At 41.3% G+C, this 23,459-nt stretch overlaps 1 protein-coding gene across 2 annotated transcripts in view; it reads right to left on the bottom strand.

Moving 5' to 3' along the window:
* Positions 1-632: 632 nt before the first annotated feature.
* si:dkeyp-97b10.3 (NACHT, LRR and PYD domains-containing protein 1b allele 2) overlaps positions 633-23,459 on the bottom strand; it is a 77,952-nt gene continuing 55,125 nt past the window's right edge. The window contains exons 13-17 of one of the 2 annotated variants that reach the window (XM_063044899.1): positions 21,473-21,611; positions 19,182-19,235; positions 17,575-17,664; positions 14,569-14,853; positions 633-2,738 (exon numbers count right to left, since the gene is read on the bottom strand). In XM_063044899.1, coding sequence (XP_062900969.1) covers positions 2,725-2,738; positions 14,569-14,853; positions 17,575-17,664; positions 19,182-19,235; positions 21,473-21,611 — 582 coding nt within the window. In that variant the 3' untranslated portion in view covers positions 633-2,724. The remainder of the gene's footprint in view (positions 2,739-14,568; positions 14,854-17,574; positions 17,665-19,181; positions 19,236-21,472; positions 21,612-23,459) is intronic. The other variant, XM_063044900.1, reaches the window with a different exon arrangement.

Genomic DNA, 23,459 nt, shown 5'->3' with positions numbered 1-23,459 from the left:
ATTGTACTCCCTCCCCTCTCTCACCTTCTTATTCTGGCTTCTGCCCCACTTCATTTCCAGTCCTGAAGGGTCTCAGAACAAAAGGTTGACTGTTTATTCGCCTCCATTGATGCTGCCTGACTTACTGAGTACCATCATCATTCTAATTTCTGCCCGATAAAAAAAAAAGTTAGAGACTGTCTGGGTGATAATGGCCTGATGTTCAATGGGGTGGTCATAGTAGTTAAAGTATTAAAAACCTTAACAAATTTGGTCTTGACCTTTGTCTCCATAAATGCTGCTACACCCTACTCAGCTCTTACAGAAGTTTATTTTTTGGTCCAGACTACAGCATCTGCAATTTCTTGTGTCTCTAGATTTTAAGAGATATTGTTTGCACTGTTCTAGACATTAGGTCGAAATAGTTATGTAGTACTCACTATACAGTACTCACTAAAAAGTTAAAACTAAAATATATACTGCAAGTTGTTGTAGGGATTGAACTAAGTATCTATTGTATCCACCTTTTGATTTCATAGTACTTGTCTCCTGCTATAGTTACTCACTTTGAGTATACACCATCCACGCAGTATTTAACTCTTGCCATGCCAATGATTCAAATGCATCTGTTTAAGTGAGAAATCATTTTTTAATCTGATTATAAAATGTCTGACTCTTATAAAACAGTTTTTTAAACTTAGATTTTTAAAAATAAGATGATGACTTCAATTACAATATGTTAATATCCATTACATTTTTCCAGCCAATCACATCAGGTCCCTCTATACATTTGCTACCATTTTCTTTGTAATAATTTATATAATGGCAGTGGATTGATGTACAAAAATCTATATACATTTATGTACAAATGAGTATGTTTTTTAAAAGAAAAAAAAGCTTGTACATTATTGAAGAATATTTTCATACCACATTTTTGTAACCAGCTTTACAGTTTGAAGATCTACAATAACAATCTCTTAAATTTTCTGCCTTTTTATAAAATAGAACTTTTTAGAAAATCGGAAAGTGAATACGTTGCCAATTGGGCCTAAATGTGACTCTAAGTGTGCTAGACTCTTAACTGCACTTTGAAATCTCTTTGCAACCATTTGGTTGCATTGGAACTGCAACAAATTATCTATAATGTTCAAAACCAATTGGATCACTGGGCATTACCAATGTAAACACAGTGGTGGGCAGTGAGACAACCAAAATGAAGGGAAAATCCAGTTAACCTCATCCTCACAAATTTGGCTACTTTACAATACTGGAAGAAACCATTGTTACCCCCATCTTTAAAGAGCCAAACCCAGTCTTCATCAAATTCACGTAATGTTATCGCTACGTAATGGAATACATTTCTAAAGAGCTAGCAGAATAAAACGGGTCTTCCATTAGGTGCTGTAGATCTTCAACATCAAATAAATTGAATTCCACCACAATCTGCTACTTAATGACCTGCAGATCCTTCATGCCCAGTGTCCAAACCTGGTTCAGTGAGAAGTGTTGAAGAACACGCGAGAAGCAACACCAGCTGCACATAAAATTTGGTACTTGGTGAAGCTGCAACGAAGGACTAAATATATTCTGTACAGTAAAAGCAGTATCCTATTGACGGAGTTAAGCTATCTCATATCTAAAAGAATAAGGTCAAAGCTCTGCGGTTCCATCATCATAATCCATGACCAGTGAAGGAAAATATATCAACTGACCATCAAAATTATCGGAAATGATGGGGTGCCCAATTTTGAGTGCAAAAGATGAGGTGAAACATTTGGGAGATGTACAATCTGTCTTGGTCTTTTTTGGAAGTTCTCTCCATCATTGAGGATAGTCTTCGGTCATTACGAGTCAATCCACGTGTAATGAAAACAGCTTCATTTCAAAAGCTGTAACCCAACAAGATTGTATTTGTAGTGCTGAAGGTCCTGAGGTTCTGGATCTCACTGCACCCAAAGTTAAGTTGCACTGGCATCTCTATTCATAAAGGTAGTTCTGCAGTGAGATCCATAGATAATAGCTGTCATTAAAATGGCAATCACCTACCTCCCCAGTGGAACTACCATTGTCAGATCCATCATCATTAATGGATAATACTGACTGAAATCTTAACTGTATCAGCCTCATGAGCAGATACTCTCTGCATTACTTTTCTTGAGCAGAGTAAGTAGAGTGATGGGATGATGTCCACTTGTCTGAATGAGTGCAATTACAATAATATTCAAGTATTTTAATGGCATTCAGGCCAAAGTAGTCCACCTGATTGATATTAGTCCACCATGTTAGATATTCAGTCCCTCAGTTGGACTGGTTCACTGGAACACCGTAACTGGAGTTGCACCATCCAATGGACAAAAGCAAATATTCAACAGAGCTTCTCAACATCTGTTCCTACAATCTAGACAGAGAACGTACTATTGTTTTGGGACCAGCACCATCCTTACATCTTCTCCATGTCAGTCACTGAGGTTACTTGGATTCATTTAGCATATATTCATCATTGCTGGTGAAATTCCTGCTACTCCAAACAAAAGAGACTACATAGATGTAGTGGTTTAACAAGCTAATTTGCCAACAATTTCTTGAAGACAATTAGGGACAGAAAATAACTTTTAGTCTTTTCAGCAAAATCCACATTCCATACAGGTCTTTAAAGAATTGTGCTGGGAGCAATTTTAATGGAGATTACGTAATGAATCCTAAAGGATTTGCCTCTTCTCATTGGATTCTTCTAAGATTCTCTCCTCAATTACAAAAATCTGTTGAAAGACAGAAAATCTCAATCAAAATGTAGGTTATTACAAGATTATGACTAAGGATTTAAGAGGCACTGCAAAGTCAACCAGTGGCTTAAGCTATTTGATGGACTTTCAAATATTTCAAACAGAATGGCTCACAACCTTATAGTTTGGATTGAAGTCAGTAAAATGTTCAAAAAAATAGAATAATTACTCTATTGACCAAAGGTTAAATTTTCCTCCAATGGCTATGGACTTCTGGCAGGGTTTACACAGCCACTTGCTGTTACATTGGCAGGAGACAAATGACCTGGTGAAATGGCATCACTGCTCGAAAGAAGATTGATTTGATTTGCTGCAAATGATGAATTTCACTGCAACAAATATAGGTGATCATTAATCTTTACTAGTTTCTTAAAGTTATTTTGGGAAATTTGGATAATTCCCATGGGAATGGTCCTTTCAGGAATTAAATATACAGTGGAAAATTGCAGCGTACAGCAAAATCTTTTGTTAATTTGAATATAGATGGTTTTACATTAGAATTAATTTACTCTGTTACTGCAGTTTAAAAAATCCTTTAACTCAAATATCAAAGTTATAAAATGATGCAAGTTTATTAGCGAACAGTAGTTTTGCTTTAGTCAAATTGATGATCTAGGTGTGACATTTCCTAATTCTCAACTCAAGCCAATTGCAAATCAGGAATCATAAGATCACCCATGAAGCAATTCAACCAGGTCATGTTTTGGGTTTTTTAAAATTTTGCATGAAATATTCTTCAATATATTTGTGTGATAATTTAGTGCCATTTATTAATATGATAATGATGTTTTGTTCATCATAAAGATAAGCATTTTTATCAACAGTACACAATTAACTGGAAGTGATGTATAAAAACTATACAGAGCATTTTCCTCATTTGGTTTATTGGATATTAAGAAACAATAGTTAGTTAGGATTTAAAATAAGTTTACAAAAGCTTTCAAATCATGCCAGTCACGTACCTAAGAGTTCTATGTTAATTTTCAGAGCCTCTTAAAAAATAATCTCAGATGAGTGAGTGTATTTAACTTTGTGATTAAATTGAATTGTAAGCAGGGTCATTGTGTGAGTGGGGCCAATTTACAACAAAATACATTTTAAATTAGCACAAATCATCACTTATATGAGAATTACTCTCATTGTAATCAGTGGTTAAAATTTTGTGACATTTCAAGCTGATTTCAAAGATATTCATCAAAATGAATGCAGGCAAGCTGACACTCCCTGCATATACAATATTGCCCATTACAGTCAGTTCATATTCTATGCTTTTGAACACACCTTTTATTGACTTCAATCATCATTTCAGACTACAATTCAAAACAGCTATAAGATTTGTGACAAATATGACTATATGATATATATGTACAGTATCTAAAATACATCTTATGGAAATGTTTGTTTGATGATGAAATTCAATAAAAAATAAATTACAAAAAAAAAAGGCTGCTGCAGAAATACAGTCTAAGCAACCTCATCAAAGTTGCTGGTGAATGCAGCAGGCCAGGCAGCACCTCTAGGAAGAGGTACAATCGACGTTTCATCAGGACTAACTGAAGGAAGAGCTAGTAAGAGATTTGAAAGTGGGAGGGGGAGGGGGAGATCCAAAATGATAGGAGAAGACAGGAGGGGGAGGGATGGAGCCAAGAGCTGGACAGGTGATAGGCAAAAGGGATACGAGAGGATCATGGGACAGGAGGTCCGGGAAGAAAGATGGGGGGGGGGGGACCCAGAGGATGGGCAAGGGGTATATTCAGAGGAACAGAGGGAGAAAAAGGAGAGTGAGAGAAAGAATGTGTGCATAAAAATAAGTAACAGATGGGGTACGAGGGGCATTAGCGGAAGTTAGAGAAGTCAATGTTCATGCCATCAGGTTGGAGGCTACTCAGACGGAATATAAGGTGTTGTTCCTCCAACCTGAGTGTGGCTTCATCTTTACAGTAGAGGAGGCCGTGGATAGACGTATCAGAATGGGAATGGGACGCGGAATTAAAATGTGTGGCCACTGGGAGATCTTGCTTTCTCTGGTGGACAGAGCGTAGGTGTTCAGCGAAACGGTCTCCCAGTCCGCGTCGGGTCTCACCAATATATAGAAGGTCACATCGGGAGCACCGGACGCAGTTTATCACCCCAGCCGACTCACAGGTGAAGTGTTGCCTCACCTAGAAGGACTGTCTGGGGCCCTGAATGGTGGTAAGGTTGGAAGTGTAAGGGCATGTGTAGCACTTGTTCCGCTTACAAGGATAAGTGCCGGGAGGGAGATCGGTGGGGGGGGGGGGGAAGGCAACCTGTTGTTCTGGATTTGTACCTGCTGTGTTGAATAGAGGATGGCCACCAGTCACTTTCCTACACATTATCATCCTGTCACATTGCATTGGAACTCCAATACTATTGCTGCTCTGCAGATGTTTTCCGTTCTATCAAATGAAGTGTTTATTTTCTCCATTTATTCCTTAATGAAACTTTTCACTGTTATTCTTTCCACTGCTGATCTATTATTATAGCAACCCACCAATATTACATAGCTTGAGTAATTGCATTAAGTATTTCTGGATTTTGAAAGGATTATTTAAAGAGGCACCAAATCAGAAGTGCTTTCTTTCATGTAATTAACTGTTGATTTAAAAAAAAAATTCCTCGAAGGGGTAGTGAATTACAGAGATAATCAATGCATAGAACAATTTATTCTTATTTTCCTATGTAATCCAGATCACCAAAGTGCCTTGTAACATTATGTTTTAGGTCTATGATCACTAGTGGCCTAGAATGGAATTCTTTCTGTGGATAAAAATTGCAAGGCTGAATCATTTAATGTAACAACAGCATGGATATTGGTTAAACCTTGCTGGCTCTGGCTATAACAACTACAAATACAATCAATAAAATACAAACATATTGTATAAGGTTACAATCCAGTAGTTTATGCTTATTGCAATAGGTAGAAAATGGAGAAAGAAGGGCTTTTCTGTGACTGAAAAGATTACCTTACCCGTGGAGATAGTGAACGAATGCAGGGAAGTTAATGAATAGTTTGGAGTTGGGAGGGTGATGCCAGTGTTGTAGTTGAAGGGGAGAGGTGTGAAATATAAGTGGTGAAGTGTTGAAGATTTTAGCAACTCTGAGAATGGAAACCTGGTTGAAACATGCCACAGTCTTTTAAAGAAGAAAAAGTGAGGAAATTACAAAAGCAGTGATCATTGTTTTTCAGTGAGCTGAACAACAGGAGAGGTGCCAATGGACTGGAAGAATGTCAATTTTTAAACCATAATGTTAAAAGAGAGGAAAGCATAAATGAGTAACTAGAAGGAAAACAATTTAGCTGCACCGTTGAGCATACTTTTAGAGTCAATTCTAAGGAATAATCTAAACTTCATTTAAAATCAGGGGCAGTCAATGTGAACTTGTTAAGGAACATTTATGTGCGGCATAATTGATTGGTGGCTCTATGATGCAATTGTTACAGCTGCTGCCACAAACTTCAATGCTCTTGAGCTCAATCCCGATCATAAGTACTGTCTCTATGAAATTTGTATGTTTACTTTGTTATTGTGTGGGTTTCGTCTGGGTGCTTCGGTTTCCCTTGTCATACCAAAGATGTGCTGGTAAGTGGACTGAGACACGATGGGCTGAATAGTTTCTTTTTCTGCAGATCGATAAAGAGTTTTTTGCCCCACTTCTGCCTGCAATCAGCTGTTCCAATAGAGATTTGTTCTGCAAACTGAGCGTGGAACTTACTGAATGATAGATATATACTTTATTGATCCTGAAGAGCCACCTAACAGTAGTAGTGAGGTCGGAGATGGTACTAAACAGGAAATTAGAAATGCGTGCAATAAAGGAACAGCAGTTATAATGGGTGACTTCAATCTACATGTAGATTGGGTGAACCAAATTGGTAAAGGTGCTGAGGAAGAGGATTTCTTGGAATGAATGCGGGATGGTTTTTTGAACCAACATGTCGAGGAACCAACTAGAGAGCAGGCTATTCTGGACTGGGTATTGAGCAATGAGGAAGGGTTAATTAGCGATCTTGTCGTGAGAGGCTCCTTGGGTAAGAGTGACCATAATATGGTGGAATTCTTCATTAAGATGGAGAGTGACATAGTTAATTCAGAAACAAAGGTTCTGAACTTAAAGAGGGGTAACTTTGAAGGTATGAGACGTGAATTAGCTAAGATAGACTGGCAAATGACACTTAAAGGATTGACGGTGGATATGCAATGGCAAGCATTTAAAGGTTGCATGGATGAACTACAACAATTGTTCATCCCAGTTTGGCAAAAAAATAAATCAAGGAAGGTAGTGCACCCATGGCTAACAAGAGAAATTAGGGATAGTATCAATTCCAAAGAAGAAGCATACAAATTAGCCAGAGAAAGTGGCTCACCTGAGGACTGGGAGAAATTCAGAGTTCAGCAGAGGAGGACAAAGGGCTTAATTAGGAAGGGGAAAAAGGATTATGAGAGAAAACTGGCAGGGAACATAAAAACGGACTGTAAAAGCTTTTATAGATATGTAAAAAGGAAAAGACTGGTAAAGACAAATGTAGGTCCCCTGCAGACAGAAACAGGTGAATTGATTATGGGGAGCAAGGACATGGCAGACCAATTGAATAATTACTTTGGTTCTGTCTTCAATAAGGAGGACATAAATAATCTTCCAGAAATAGTAGGGGACAGAGGGTCCAGTGAGATGGAGGAACTGAGCGAAATACATGTTAGTAGGGAAGTGGTGTTAGGTAAATTGAAGGGATTGAAGGCAGATAAATCCCCAGGGCCAGATGGTCTGCATCCTAGAGTGCTTAAGGAAGTAGCCCAAGAAATAGTGGATGCATTAGTGATAATTTTTCAAAACTCATTAGATTCTGGACTAGTTCCTGAGGATTGGAGGGTGGTTCCACTTTTTAAAAAAGGAGGGAGAGAGAAACCGGGGAATTATAGACCGGTTAGCCTAACGTCGGTGGTGGGGAAACTGCTGGAGTCAGTTATCAAGTATGTGAGAACAGCACATTTGGAAAGCGGTGAAATGATCGGACAAAGTCAGCATGGATTTGTGAAAGGAAAATCATGTCTGACGAATCTCAGAATTTTTTGAGGATGTAACTAGTAGAGTGGATAGGGGAGAACCAGTGGATGTGGCATATTTGGATTTTCAAAAGGCTTTTGACAAGGTCCCACACAGGAGATTAGTGTGCAAACTTAAAGCACACGGTATTGGGGGTAAGGTATTGGTGTGGGTGGAGAATTGGTTAGCAGACAGGAAGCAAAGAGTGGGAAGAAACGGGACCTTTTCAGAATGGCAGGCGTGACTAGTGGGACCCCAGTTGTTTACAATATATATTAATGACTTGGATGAGGGAATTAAATGCAGCATCTCCAAGTTTGCGGATGACATGAAGCTGGGTGGCAGTGTTAGCTGTGAGGAGGATGCTAAGAGGATGCAGGGTGACTTGGATAGGGTGGGTGAGTGGGCAAATTCATGGCAGATGCAATTTAATGTGGATAAATGTGAAGTTATCCACTTTGGTGGCAAAAATAGGAAAACAGATTATTATCTGAATGGTGGCCGATTAGGAAAAGGGGAGGTGCAACGAGACCTGGGTGTCATTATACACCAGTCATTGAAAGTGGGCATGCAGGTACAGCAGGCGGTGAAAAAGGCGAATGGTATGCTGGCATTTATAGCGAGAGGATTCGAGTACAGGAGCAGGGAGGTACTACTGCAGTTGTACAAGGCCTTGGTGAGACCACACCTGGAGTATTGTGTGCAGTTTTGGTCCCCCAATCTGAGGAAAGACATCCTTGCCATAGAGGGAGTACAAAGAAGGTTCACCAGATTGATTCCTGGGATGGCAGGACTTTCATATGAAGAAAGACTGGATGAACTGGGCTTGTACTCGTTGGAATTTAGAAGATTGAGGGGGGATCTGATTGAAACGTATAAGATCCTAAAGGGATTGGACAGGCTAGATGCAGGAAGATTGTTGCCGATGTTGGGGAAGTCCAGAACGAGGGGCCACAGTTTGAGGATAGAGGGGAAGCTTTTTAGGACCGAGATTAGGAAGAACTTCTTCACACAGAGAGTGGTGAATCTGTGGAATTCTCTGCCACAGGAAACAGTTGAGGCCAGTTCATTGGCTATATTTAAGAGGGAGTTAGATATGGCCCTTGTGGCTACAGGGGTCAGGGGGTATGGAGGGAAGGCTGGGGTGGGGTTCTGAGTTGGAGGATCAGCCATGATCATAATAAATGGCGGTGCAGGCTCGAAGGGCCGAATGGCCTACTCCTGCACCTATTTTCTATGTTTCTATGTTTCTATTACAGTGTCAGAGCAGCATGACAAGTGCAGAGATATACAAATTTTAGAAGAGTAGTAAGAAAGAATAAAAAATAAGTTACCTCAAACAGTCTAACAGGAGTGGGGTCATCACTTCCTCGGCTGAAGGTTGACTCATTATAGAGCCTAATGGCCGAGGGGAAGAATGACCTCATATAGCGCTCTTTGGAGCAGTGCATTTGTCTTAGTCTATTACTATTACTGGGTGGAGATGAATTTGTCACTATATTCCAATCAATATATATATAGAGCCCAAAGACAGAGCTCACTTCTGCTGGGTGTTCTCAACAATATGGTAGGGAATCTCCTCCATCTCCTTTGTCAGGATAATTTAAATTGTAAATTGGTTGATTACTGTCACCTGTACCAAGTTCCAGTGACAACCTATTGTTCTTGCATGCCATCCATACAGATCACAAATACAAGGGAAAACAAGGAAGACATTCACAATAAGGTTTCACAGTTACAGAGAAAGTGCTGTGCAGGCAGACAATAAGGTCAAAGGTCAAAAAGGGAGATTCTGAGGTAATGAATTCATCTTATACTAGGGGGCTGCTCCATCATTTTTCAACAGTGCAATCTCTGTCTCAAAAGAATAGGGTATCTATGCCTGTGGATTAGGAGGCAAAAGAGTAGATAAAAAAAATCCCTTAGATTTAAAAAATTTAATTTTACGATTTTGGTTTTAAATTAATTAACATATGTTCATGGTCTTGAAAATGATCAAAAAATTCACCTTTCAATGATGATCTAAGAGTAAGGAGGGCCAAAGTGATTAGATATTCTTACCTGGCTCAGGAAAAGGAATAAATCTAATACAAAAAAGGGCTGCTTCACAGATTCAGTGTCCTTGTTTCATCCTGACATCTAACACCATCTGTATGGAAGATGCATCTTTTCCTGCTACTCCTGTTTCAACCTGACATCTAACACTGTCTGTGTGGAGAATGGAAGTTTTCCTGCTACACTTGTTTCATCCTGACGTCTAATACCGTCTGTATGCAGCATGCATCTTTTCCTGCGACTCTTGTTTCATCCTGACCTCCAACACGGTCTGTATGGAGGATGCTTTTTGTCCTGTTACTCCTGTTTCATCCTCACCTCTGACACCGTCTGTATGGAGGATGCATCTTTCGCTGCTACTCTTCTTTCATCCTGACCCTGAACACCATCTGTACGCAGGATGCATCTTTTTCTGTTACTCTTGTTTCATCATGACCTCTAACACCGTCTGGATAGAGGATGCATCATTTCCTGCTTCTCCTGTTTCATCCTGACCCATAACACCGTCCGTATGCATGATGCAACTTTTCCTGCTGTGCTTGTTTCATCCTGACGTGTAATACCTTCTGACTGCAGGATGCGTATTTCCCTGCTATTCTTGTTACATCCTGACGTCTAATACCGTCTGTATGCAGCATGCATCTTTTCCTGCTACTCTTGTTACATCCTGACCCCTGACACCATCTGTATGGAAGATGCATCTTTTACAGCAGCTCTTGCTTCATCATGACCTGTAACACTCTCTATGGAGGATGCATCTTTTCCTGCTACTCTTGTTTTTTCCTGACCTCTAAGACCGTCTGTATGGACAATGCTTCTTTTCCTGCGGCTCTTGGTTAATCGTGACGTTCAACACAGTCTGTATGGATGAGGCATCTTTTCCTGATACTCCTGTTTCATCCTGACCTCTAGTATCGGCTGTATAGAGAATGCATGGTTTCCTGCTACTCTTGTTTAATCCTGATCTCTAACACTGTCTGTATCAAGGATGCATCTTTTCCTGCTCCTCCTGTTTGATCCTGATATCTAACACTGTCTCTATGGAGGATGCATCCTTTCCTGCTACTCTTGTTTCATCCTGACCTCTTACACCGTCTGTATGGAGGATTGAAAAACGCAAACACGAGGAAATCTGCAGGTGCTGGAATTTCAAGCAACACACATAAAAATTGCTGGTGAACGCAGCAAGCCAGGCAACATCTATAGGAAGAGGTACAGTCCACGTTTTGGGCCGAGACCCTTCGTCAGGACTAACTGAAAGAAGAGATGGCAAGAGATTTGAAATTGGGAGGGGGAGAGGGAGATCTGAAATGATAGGAGAAGACAGGAGGGGGAGGGATGGAGCCAAGAGCTGGACAGGTGATTGGCAAAAGAGATATGAGTGGATCATGGGACAGGAGGCCTAGGGAGAAAGAAAAGGGTGAGGGGGGGAGCCCAGAGGATGGGCAAGGAGTATAGTGAGAGGGGCAGAGGGAGAAAAAGGAGAGAGAGAGAAAAAAATAAATAAGTAAATAACGGATAGGGTACGAGGGGGAGGTGGGGTATTAGCGGAAGTTTGAGAAGTCAATGTTCATGCCATCAGGTTGGAGGCTACCCAGACGGAATATAAGGTGTTGTTCCTCCAACCTGAGTGTGGCTTCATCTTTACAGTAGAGGAGGCCGTGGATAGACATATCAGAATGGGAATGGGACGTGGAATTAAAATGTACGGCCACTGGGAGATCCTGCTTTCTCTGGCGGACAGAGTGTAGGTGTTCAGCGAAACAGTCTCCCAGCCTGCGTTGGGTCTCGCCAATATACAGAAGGCCACATCGGGAGCACCGGACACAGTATATCACCCCAACCGACTCACAGGTGAAGTGTCGCCTCACCTGGAAGGACTGTCTGGGGCCCTGAATGGTGGTAAGGGAGGAAGTGTAAGGGCATGTGTAGCACTTGTTCCGCTTACAAGGATAAGTGCCGGGAGGGAGATCGATGGGAAGGGATGGGGGGGACGAATGGACAAGGGAGTCGCGTAGGGAGAGACCCCTGCGTAAAGCGGGGGGGGGGAGAGGGAAAGATGTGCTTAGTGGTGGGGTCCCATTGGAAGTGGCAGAAGTTACGGAGAATTATATGTTGGACCTGGAGGCTGGTGGAGTGGTAGGTGAGGACCAGGGGAACCCTATTCCTAGTGGGTGGCGGGTGGATGGGGTGAGAGCAGATGTGCGTGAAATGGGGGAGATGCGTTTGAGAGCAGAGTTGATGGTGGAAGAAGGGTAGCCCCTTTCTTTAAAAAAGGAAGACATCTCTTTCATCCTGGAATGAAAAGCCTCATCCTGAGAGCATATGCGGCGGAGACGTAGGAATTGCGAGAAGGGGATGGCATTTTTGCAAGAGACAGGGTGAGAACAGGAATAGTCCAGATAGCTGTGAGAGTCAGTAGGCTTATAGTAGACATCAGTAGATAAGCTGTCTCCAGAGATACAGACAGAAAGATCAAGAAGGGGGAGGGAGGTGTCAGAAATGGACCAGGTAAACTTGAAGGCAGGGTGAAATTTGGAGGCAAAGTTAATGAAGGCAACGAGCTCAGTATGCGTGCAGGAAGCAGCGCCAATGCAGTCGTCGATGTAGCGAAGGAAAAGTGGGGGACAGATACCAGAATAGGTTCGGAACATAGATTGTTCCACAAAGCCAACAAGAAGGCAGGCATAGCTGGGACCCATACGGGTGCCCACGGCTACACCTTTAGTTTGGAGGAAGTGGGAGGAGCCAAAGGGGAAATTATTGAGAGTAAGGACTAATTCCGCTAGACGGAGCAGAGTGGTGGTAGAGGGGAACTGATTAGGTCTGGAATCCAAAAAGAAGCAGAGAGCTTTGAGACCTTCCTGTTGGGGGATGGAAGTATATAGGGACTGGACATCCATGGTGAAAATAAAGCAGTGGGGGCCAGGGAACTTAAAATCATCGAAAAAATTCAGAGCGTGAGAAGTGTCACGAACATAGGTAGGAAGGGATTGAACAAGGGGGGATAAAGTTGTGTCGAGGTATGCAGAAATGAGTTTGGTGGCAGGAGCAAGTTGAGTCAATGTGTCTACCTGGACAGGCAGGTTTGTGGATCTTGGGTAGGAGGTAGAAATGGGAAGTGCGAGGTGTGGGAACTATAAGGTTGGTAGCAGTGGATGGGAGATCCCCTGAGTGCATGAAATTGGTGATGGTGTGGGAGACAATGGCCTGGTGCTCCTTAGTGGGGTCATGATCGAGGGGTAAATAAGACGAGGTATCCGCGAGTTGTCGCTGTGCCTCGGCATGGTAGAGGTCAGTACGCCAGACTACAACAGCACCCCCCTTATCGGCGGGTTTTAAAAGTAAGGTTAGGATTATTGCAGAGGGAGTGGAGAGCAGAGCGTTCGGAAGTAGTGAGGTTGGAATGGGAACAAGGTGCGGTGAAGTCGAGACGGTTGATGTCCCATCGGCAGTTAGCAATAAAGAGATCCAGAGCAGGCAGAAGACCAGAGCGGGGTGTCCATGAAGAGGAGGAAGGTTGAAGACAGGAGAAGGGGTCATCGGTGGGAGTGTCCTTGCCAAAGAAGTAGGTTTGAAGACGGAGCCGGCGGAAGAAGAGTTCAGCGTCACGGCGAACTCAGAACTCCTTGAGGTGTTGGCGAAGGGGGACAAAGATGAGGCCCTTACTGAGGACAGAGCGCTCTGCCTCAGAGAGTGGATGGTCGGAGGGGATGGTAAAGATCCGGCACGGATGAGAACTATGAGAGCTGGCATCGGAGGGGGAGGGAGGCTGGTGGTGTCAGTGGAGGGGGGAGGGTTGGGGTGAGAAGAAGAAGGAGCCTCTGAGAGCCCAGGAGTAGATGATGGAACGTCAGGGAGATGGGGTTGCAGAGTGGTGGTGGGGGAAGGGGAGACTGGAGTCACAATAGCAGCATGAGAAGACCCGGCCTGGAGTTCAAGGCTGGAATCTCTTCTTTCAGTTAGTCCTGATGAAGAGTCTCGGCCCGAAACGTCGACTGTACCTCTTCTTATAGATGCTGCCTGGCCTGCTGTATGGAGGATGCATCTTTTCCTGCTACTCTCGTTTAATCCTGACCTCTGACACCGTCTGTACGGAGGATGCATCTTTTCTTGCTACTCTCGTTTAATCCTGACCTCTGACACCGTCTGTACAGAGGATGCATCTTTTCCTGCTACTCTTGGTTTCTACAGAGTGTTTCACTTTCCTCCCACACCCGAAGGTTTTGTAGTAGGTTAACTGGCCACTGTAAATTGCCCCCCTTGAGTTTTTGAGAATTGATGCAAAGGTGGGGATAATAAACTCAGAATAGTGCAATTAATAGTGTAAAGCGGTGTTTGACAGTCAGCATGCACTTGGTGGGTTGAAACGCCCTTTTTCAGGGTGTATGACCCTTTGATTTGGCCCTTCACACTGATACCTGCTCAGTGGAGTTAACTATTCCAATTAAAAGAGGGATACCATCTGTGTACTTAATAAGATTATAAATAAAAATCTATTCTATGATCCCTAAATGCATTGCTTTTGTGTTGAAACATAGGAAATTTTAAAAAAGGGGAAGAAAAACTCCAATTTTCCTTGCTGTCATTTCTTAAGATCACTAATTGACAGTCAGAATAATTCCTCTTATATAATAACATTATATTATATTTCAAGGAATTCACAAAAGTACACATTCACACGTACCTTCCAGAACATTCCGGGCTTCATATGAAATATCAGCATCGAAGAGTTTATTATGGAGATTGGATGGAGTTGCATTGTTCAGTTCTTTATTCTTCCATATTTGCAACATGCTAAATTTCTGCATTGTAGGGTTTTCATGTTCTTCTCTAATTTTTGAAATATCCTGGTATTCCAGATCAAGATATCTTATGGCAATAACTTGCCAGTTACTCCCCAGTTTTTCAGCCAACTGCATTAACTGCTTATCCGTCATGTTGTTATTCTTTTTGCAGGTTAGTCCATCTGCTATTAAAAAAAAAGGCAGATAGAAATGAAATGGCAATGAGCAAGTTGTTTGCAAAACTTTAATAAACACGAGTTTCATCATAATCACACATCATGTAACTGGGGGCCTTACTGTTGGCCTTTCACTTTAGGATTAGTGTAGATTAGATTTTTATTCATGGCCATACAGTGGAGAAACTAACAAACATGTAATCGCATTGGACTACTGTTATTAAATGCTGCACAATATGCTAAGATGTTTTACATACTGATATAGACACATGGATTGGGAAAAAAGGGATTTTTCTCAGTATTACAGGTATTGTCTCTCGCGCTCTGGCTACTCACAGACAATACAAATGACCTTGACGAGGGAACCAAATGTCGTACAGGTGCCCCCCACTTTTTGAACTTTCGCTTTACAAAACCTCGCTGTTACGAACGACCTACATTAGTTACCTGTTTTCGCTAACAGAAGGTGTTTTCACTGTTACAAGAAAAGGCAGCGCGTGCCCCGAGCAGCCAAGCTCCTCCCCCAGAACTGCATTCTAGCCGGCATTGCTTAAACACATGCCTGTGAGCATCCTTTAGCAAGGTGAGTTCTAAGGTATCGGCAACGCCTAGAAGAGCTCGTAAGGGTGTTACACTTAGCGTAAAACTAGACGTAAAACTTAGCTGATGCAACTGGAAGAGAAAAGGATAACAATCGAAACCGAATGCAGTAGCAAACAGATCGAAAGTGAATGAACTGAATGTGAAGCAACTGCGTGAGATTTTCGCTGCAATTGACAATAATCATTGCAGAAAAGTACGACTTTAATTTTGAAAGGGTATGTAGCTTTAGGACATATTTGCAGGATGGTTTGAGTGCTTACAAAGAACTGTATGACAGAAAAATGTGCGAGGGTCAGCAGTCAAGCATACTGTCATTTTTCAAGCCTTCCACATCAACCACAGCAGACGACGAACCTCGACCTTCGACATCGAGGCAGGCAGATGTAGAAAAAGATGACCTGCCTGCCCTGATGGAAACAGATGATGATGAGATGTCACCCCAGTGTCCCACCACCCCAACCCCCGGGCCGCGGACCGATACATTGTCGCGGAGAATGCAGGGGTAGCCAGGACACACCCAACACATCTTTAAGAAAAAAGCTGAAATAAACAAGTTAATTAATTAGGTGCCCAGATCACAGGCGAAACAATCAGCAATCGCCTCTGATCTGGGCCGACAACTACGTGCTGGGCGGCACCTAATTAATTAGCTTGTTTATTTTGGCTTTCTTCTTAAAGATGTGCTGGGTGCATCCCAGCTACTGCTGTACCCCTGCCTTCTCCACGGATCGGTATCAGTTCGCTGCCTAGAGGCTGGGAGCCACTGCACCACCCCAACCTCCGACGACTCAGCCTAACACACCATCATCAGTGTGCTTGGCGCTGTCTTCCCAATTTCGATAAGTGATACTACACTGTACATACACTATTTCTACTTTATATAGGCTGTGTATTTTTATGCGTTATTTGGTACGATTTGGCAGCTTCATAGCTTAAAGGTTACTGGAGAGTGATTTTGCTGAGAGCGCTTGCTCTGTGTTTCTGCCGAGAGTGCTTGCGTGAGATTTTCGCTATGGAGAACAGTGCGGCAATGATTGTAGAAAAGCACTTCTACATTATATAGACTGTGTATTTATCATATCATTCCTGCTTTTACTCTATGTTACTGTTATCTTAGGTTTTATGTGTTATTTGGCATGATTTGGTAGGTTATTTTTTGTGTCTGCGAACATTCACAAATTTTTCCCATATAAATAAATGGTAATTGCTTCTTCACTTTATGACATTTCGGCTTACGAAGCATTTCATAGGAACGCTCTACCTTCAGATGGCGGGGGAAACCTGTATTCCCAAGTTTGCTTATGATGTGAATAGGGAGGACGATGTAATGAGGCTTTATGGGGATATAGAGAAGTTGAGTGAGTGGGCAAGAACATGGCATTTGATTTGTAATGGGAAAATGTGAAGTTTTCCACTTTGGTGGATAAAAATAGAGAGAGTGTGAGTATTTTTTTAAATGAGAGAATGGGTAATGTTGATGGTCATAGGTCACTGAAAGCCAGCATGAAGATACAGTATGTTTCCTTTATTACAAGGCGATTTGCACGAGTGCAGACAGCTTACTGCAACTATATCCAGCGTTGAGGAAACTTCATCTCGAGTTCTGAGTACAGTTTTGGACACCTTACTGTAACGATATATTTGCTATTGAGAAAGTGTAGTGAAGATTCATTAGATTAATTCCTGGGAAGGAGGATTTGCCATATGAGGAGAGATGCATCAGATAAAAAAATGTGGTGCTGAGTAAGAGAGGCTATGTGTCAGTAAGTCTTTGCTAAATACTATGCTTTGAAATTTCATCCCACCTTTTGAGGATATGAAATTAAAGATAACCAGCTCCATTCAAATTCATTATATACACAAAGAGAGGGCAAAAGATGTGCAATATTAATCTCATCACTTTGTCAACTCACATAAAGCACTACCAAGCAAAGACATTGAAAATGGTTGTAAAACATCCACGAAAGTACTGTCTGTGTTTATCATCATGCTAGGTGCACTGATGATTTGAGAAGGTAAATTCAGTAATCAATAACTCAATATCAGGAGTTTTTTTCTTCCTCCAGTTTACTACTGCAGTACATATAATGTTTAACTTCTGATCATATTTTAATTCCAGTGACTTACGAAGTACAATACCAATATCATCCCATCGTGGTTTTTTGACATGGTTATCTTCCACAAAGATTTCAGTGCTTGATTTTCGTCTCCTGTTTTCTGAAGGACAAAACAGAAATAATTATTTTGTACAAGTTTGATTGGCAATTTAGTTTCCAAAGAACAAGGAAATCCACAGCACCTTCACCATTATCCAAAGTTCTAAGGTGTTTCAAAGACCATTATCAAAAAAAATTAATATTAACTCCAGATTATTCATCTCACTGGAACCCACAGTTTTGGTATTGTTTATAAATAATTCCTTTAAGACCATAAGACATAGGAGCAGAATTGGGGTATTTGGCTCATTGAACCTGCTCCACAATTCCATCATGGCTGATTCATTTTTCCTTCCAGCCCCGATCTCCTGCCTTCTCCCCGTATTCCTTCATGCCCTGACCAATCACCCAGAAGTAAATACCCAAAAGTCATTTCTCTGCATTGGTTATAGAACACACACTTTTCCCTACCAGTCCATTGCTCTTCTGAAGTAACTTAGTTTTAATCCACACTTCTTCTCTACCATGTACCACTGTCCATGCAAAATCTACCAATGCAAGTTGACTGACCACAATTTAATATGAGAGCCTCAGCACAGGATTTGATTTTAAACTTCTCTGTATTCTGTTTATTGACTCATTTCTACCTCAGTAAAGAGTACAGTTGTCTATTTACAACTTCATCCTTAATAATTTTAGTTCTGTTTTATGTCAGTCATTCTCCTCTGTTAGAAACCCTTAACAAGTTTATTTGCAGTTGCTCTGCCTAGTTGCACGTTTTGTTCAACTCAGTCTCTAATTGCCCCTTGTATTATAACTTACTTTGGTGTTAGACAGAGATAACAACAGAATATTCAACTTTCAGATGGAATATCCTGTGCAATTTACACCAACTCCAACAAGATTTACATTGTGGTCAAGTGGGAACAGAGGGAAAATTGGCTTAGAGAACAAGCAATTAGGGTTGTAAATGCTAGAATTGCATGGATGGATTGTCAGGACCACTTGGGCCCAATGGTACCATCTTGACTGCCTCCTTTCTGCCTTCTCCCCTTCCTTTTCCAGCCTTGCAGATTCTTCCAACATAACTGGCAGCCATAATTGCGTACTGTATTCACAATGGCAAAATTTGTAAGGAAACCGAAGACAACAGCAAATCTTGTTACCTGTTCCATTGGGTACAATAGTAGAATCGTTTTCTCTTGCTCTCATTTATGCTACTACATTTCATGCCCCACATTATTCATTGTATGCTTGAGCGTGGGAGTGACGGCATTATATCTAGCCCAGAGTCTAACCTGCTCTTGCTTAAGATGCATTTCCCAGCAGAGTGCGATTACAGTGGGGAAGAAACTAGACTGGTGTGTATGCAGCACCATTGTCACAGGATTAATTTTAGGCAAAGCCTCAACTTAAGAATTCTTCCCTCTAAACCGACTGGAGACCTCTATTAGGATTGTGTCTTGTCAATAATACTATACAATAATCCATTTTCAGCCTTTTCTTTCTGGAGATGAACATCGTTTTGTGCACTAAAACCAATGTATTCCACAGTACACTGCCGTAGTAAAAACATACGTTTAACATCTCTTTGTTTGTCTTGTTCATTCTGCTTATGGTTTGCCCAGTCACCTGAAGAAACACAAAGATATTCATCTGATTAATAAGGAAAAGCTCTATGCATGCAATCTGAATGAATTAGCAAGTGTAAAAAAGCCACAAAATCAATGTTAAGTACAATGCAAACAAATAATATATATTATTACAACTTAATTCAATGTAAATATAAAAGAGAACTCAAAGGGAATGGATCTGGATTGTGCGGTAGAATCTCAACTAGGTTGAGATTCAGAGTTGAAAAGAGTAAAAAATATAGATAAATCAAATAATTCTGAAATAATACTGTGACATGAGATTGGCCTGAGATAAAAGATTGGATGAAAATTGAATGATTAAAGACGATTGGAATTCTTAGAAAGAATGACTTGAATTGGGAGAGGAAGCACCAAGTTGAATTGGCTTGAGTAGAACAAATTGAAGTTGGAGATTATTGAACATATTGACAGGTTGAGTCTGTGGTGAGGACTAAAATATAGAAGCAAGGATGTAATGTTGAGACTTTATAAAGCACTGGTGAGGCCTCTCTTGGAGTATTCTGTGCAGTTTTGGGCCCCTTATCTTAGAAAGGATGTGCTAAGACTGGAGAGAGTCAAAGGAGGTTCACGAAAATGATTCCCGGATTGAATGGTTTGTCATATGAAGAGCGTTTGATGAAACTGGCTAGTATTCCCTGGAATTTAGAAGAATGAAACCTCTCAAATAGTGAAAGGCCTTGATAAAGTGGAAGTGGAGAGGATGTTCCCTATGGTGGGAGTGTCTAAGACCAGAAAACACTGTGTCAGTATAGAGGTGAGTCCTTTTAGAATGAAGGTGAGGAGGAATCACATTAGCCAGAGAGTGGTGAATCTGTGAAATTCTCTGCCACAGGTGCTGTGGAGGCCAAGTCTTTATGTATATTTAAGACAGAGGTTGATAGATTCTTGATTGATCAGGGCATGAGGGGATACAGGGAGAAGGTTGGAGATTGGGGTTGAGGGGAAAATTGATCAGCCATGATGAAATGGTGAAGCAGATGCAAGAGTCAAAGGCGATTGCTAAGTGTCAGATGCTGGAACATAGAAGATGTGTGATATAGTAATAACAATCAAGAAGTCAAAGTTTCAGGTTCGGGGACTGTTTGGTGAATTTCTTATTCAGGTAAATTCTGTGAAATTATTTGGAGAACTGGCAAGTAGTCGTGCAGTTGCTTGTTAACATTCAACTTCAATGAAAAGGAAAACACCTATCGTTGAATTTAATCTGCTCATAAATTAGCTGCAAGATGCTTTTCATGCCTCTCTGAACTCGCATCCAAATACCTCAAATCCATTTTGATCCACTTTGGTTCACTCCTTTCTTACCTACATATGCAACACTTCACATCCTCTCCATCACTTCAGTCATTTTCAGTTCCCTGGCCCGAAGCACCTTACTTTCACTATGGATGTCCAATCCTTATGTGCTTCCATCAGAAAGGCCCTAAAGATCTCCTCTTCTACCTGGACAACAGAGCTAACCTGTTTCCCTCCATCACCTGTCACCTGCTAGCATGTTCCCCTATCCTTCATTGTCCCCCACCTTCTTATTCTTGTTTCTATCTCCTTCCTTGCCAGTCTAATGAACGGTCTTGGCTCAAAGTGTCTTCATAGCTGATGAAGGGTCTCAGTCCGAAACATCAACTGTGCACATTTCCCTCCATTGGTGCTGCATGACTTGACTGCATAGATGGTGCATGACTTGACTGCATTGGTGCTGCATGACTTGACTGCATAGATGCTGCATGACTTGACTGCATTTGGTGCTGCATGACTTGACTGCATAGATGCTGCACGAATTGACTGCATTGGTGCTACATGACTTGACTGCATTGGTGCTGCATGACTTGACTGCATTGGTGCTGCATGACTTGCTGAATCCTCCAGCACGTTGTGTGTGTTGCTCAAGAATTCAAGAATCTCTTGTGTGTGAAACAAACGAGCTTGGTTCACAATTAAAATATCCAGAACAAGAGAAAATCTGCAGAGGTTGGAAATCTAAGCAACACATACAAAATGCTGGAGGAACTCCGCAGGTCAGGCAAAATCTATGGAACAGAGTATAATAGATGTTTCAGGCCGAGAACCTTTATCAGGACCCTGATGAAGTGTCTTGGCCTGAAACACCACTATACTCTTTTCCATAGATGCTGCCTGATCTGCTGAGTTCCTCCAGCAATTTTGTGTATGTTGCTAAAATATCTAGAGGTACATTTACATTTGGTAGACACTTACACTCCCGCAATTTTGAGGTCCATATCACTTCATCTGTCTCTTTGTCCACTAACTTCAGCTGAAGATCTTCTCGTTGTTCTAAATATACTTCAAAGTAACTTTTACATTTAAAAGATGTCATATCCATGAATTCAATCTCCTAAAGAAATAAAAGATAATACTTTAACTAATTGAAAAAAAAATTGTAAAGTTTAATGGACAAGTAGCACGTGTACACGGACACATAACTTTTCCAAGCTGCATTGCCCTCTTTACCTAGAGTTAAGACTAATATTTTCCTACCAAAGTGCAAATATATTCTGAACATACAGGCATAATATTATCACAAAGGATGCAATAGAAAACTAAGGAGAGTTTGGAATTTGTATGAAATTGCTGTATCTTCAATGCTAAGGATAAATGGGAAGGAAATTAATTCTTCACCTCTCTATTGCTTGACAAACCTTAATAAAACCACACTGCATAGAATAGAAGGGGTATACACTATTCCCCTTGCCCATCCTCTGGGTTCCCCCCCTCCCCCTTTTCCTTCTCCCGAACCTCCTGTCCCATGATCCTCTCATATCCCTTTTGCCAATCACCTGTCCAGCTCTTGGCTCCATCTCTCCCCCTCCTGTCTTCTCCTATCATTTTGGATCTCCCCCTCCTCCTCCCACTTTCAAATCTCTTACTAGCTCTTCTTTCAGTTAATCCTGACGAAGGGTCTCGGCCCGAAACGTCGACTGTACCTCTTCCTAGAGATGCTGCCTGGCCTGCTGCGTTCACCAGCAACTTTTATGTGTGCTGCATAGAATAGTGTCATTTTATTTTAATGAGGGGAAAACACTTTTCCTGAACTTCTAAGTCTCCTTCCATAATCAACAATTAAAATATTTCAGGCATGCTCCAGGCATAAGAATGCTTCCAATCGGAAGATTAAGGGTGAAAATTTGTGCACTACTGCAAGATTTATAAACCTGAAGCAGCTCAGAGGCCTGGGCATCATCATATTTGTTCCTACTACAACTAAATAAGCAGGAGTATCCTAGTAATCATCTGCAAGGTGAAGAATAGTTGTATCTTTGCTGTAACAGGGTAAGTGGTACAGAAGGTAGTCAGTCAGATGTCCAGAAGGTTGCAAGCTTACAGAACAAGTGCTTTAGTAAGAATAACTGGGACTGGCAAGGTAACATCTCACATACTGTACAGAAACTGTCCTAATCCCTAGCCACTGGCAGAGAAGAAATTAGGAGCACATGCAGCTTCAATCTATTTTCATTAACTTTGTGCTTGGATAATGGATTGTGACTTAATTTGAGGTTATTCTGCACCAGTTTTGAATCCATGAAAAAGTACCTACTGGAATATTAAAGTGAATTAAACAGTGGTTTCTTTTTTATTCTTCTTTTCTCAAGTTTCTCAGTCAATTTCCAACTAAAAGGCACTGGGCCCAATCAAGTGGATTGACAGCTGGTGGGCCTGCTGGGTTTACTGGCTACCAGATACTTGTGACTCAGTCCCTCTTTGGTTTCTGGGCATGTTCCACCAAAGGTGGAGCTCCAAGAGCCAGAGGTCAGATGCTGGAGAATCTGACCTTCTGCTCCTGCTGCTAAACTCACTATTAATCCCCACAGCAAAGCACTGATATGATCTGGACACACTTCATATCTGGCTCTCCAGCTGTACAAGATATCAGGTGTATTAACGGCAGACACTTTCAAACGAATGGAGTTACCAACCCTGTGGCTAAAGGCAAGTGCAGGGAAGTTTGTGAATGATTTTATCTTTTACAAACTATTTTAAAATTTATTTTTAAAAAGTTCAGTAAAATCTACTCAAATAACTTTTAAATAGAAACATATAAAATTATGAAAAGGATAGATAAGATAGAGGCAGGAAAGATGTTTCCACTGGTAGGTGAGACTAGAACTAGAGGACATAGCCTCAAGATTCAGGGGAGAAGATTTAGGATGGAGATGAGGAGAAACTGCTTTTTCCAGAGAGTGGT

Source organism: Mobula hypostoma, chromosome 4 (genome assembly GCF_963921235.1).
Source record: "Mobula hypostoma chromosome 4, sMobHyp1.1, whole genome shotgun sequence".
NCBI classification, from domain to species: Eukaryota; Metazoa; Chordata; class Chondrichthyes; order Myliobatiformes; family Myliobatidae; genus Mobula; species Mobula hypostoma.
Note: the sequence above shows the minus strand (reverse complement) of the source record. Positions and strands in the feature narration are given on the sequence as shown.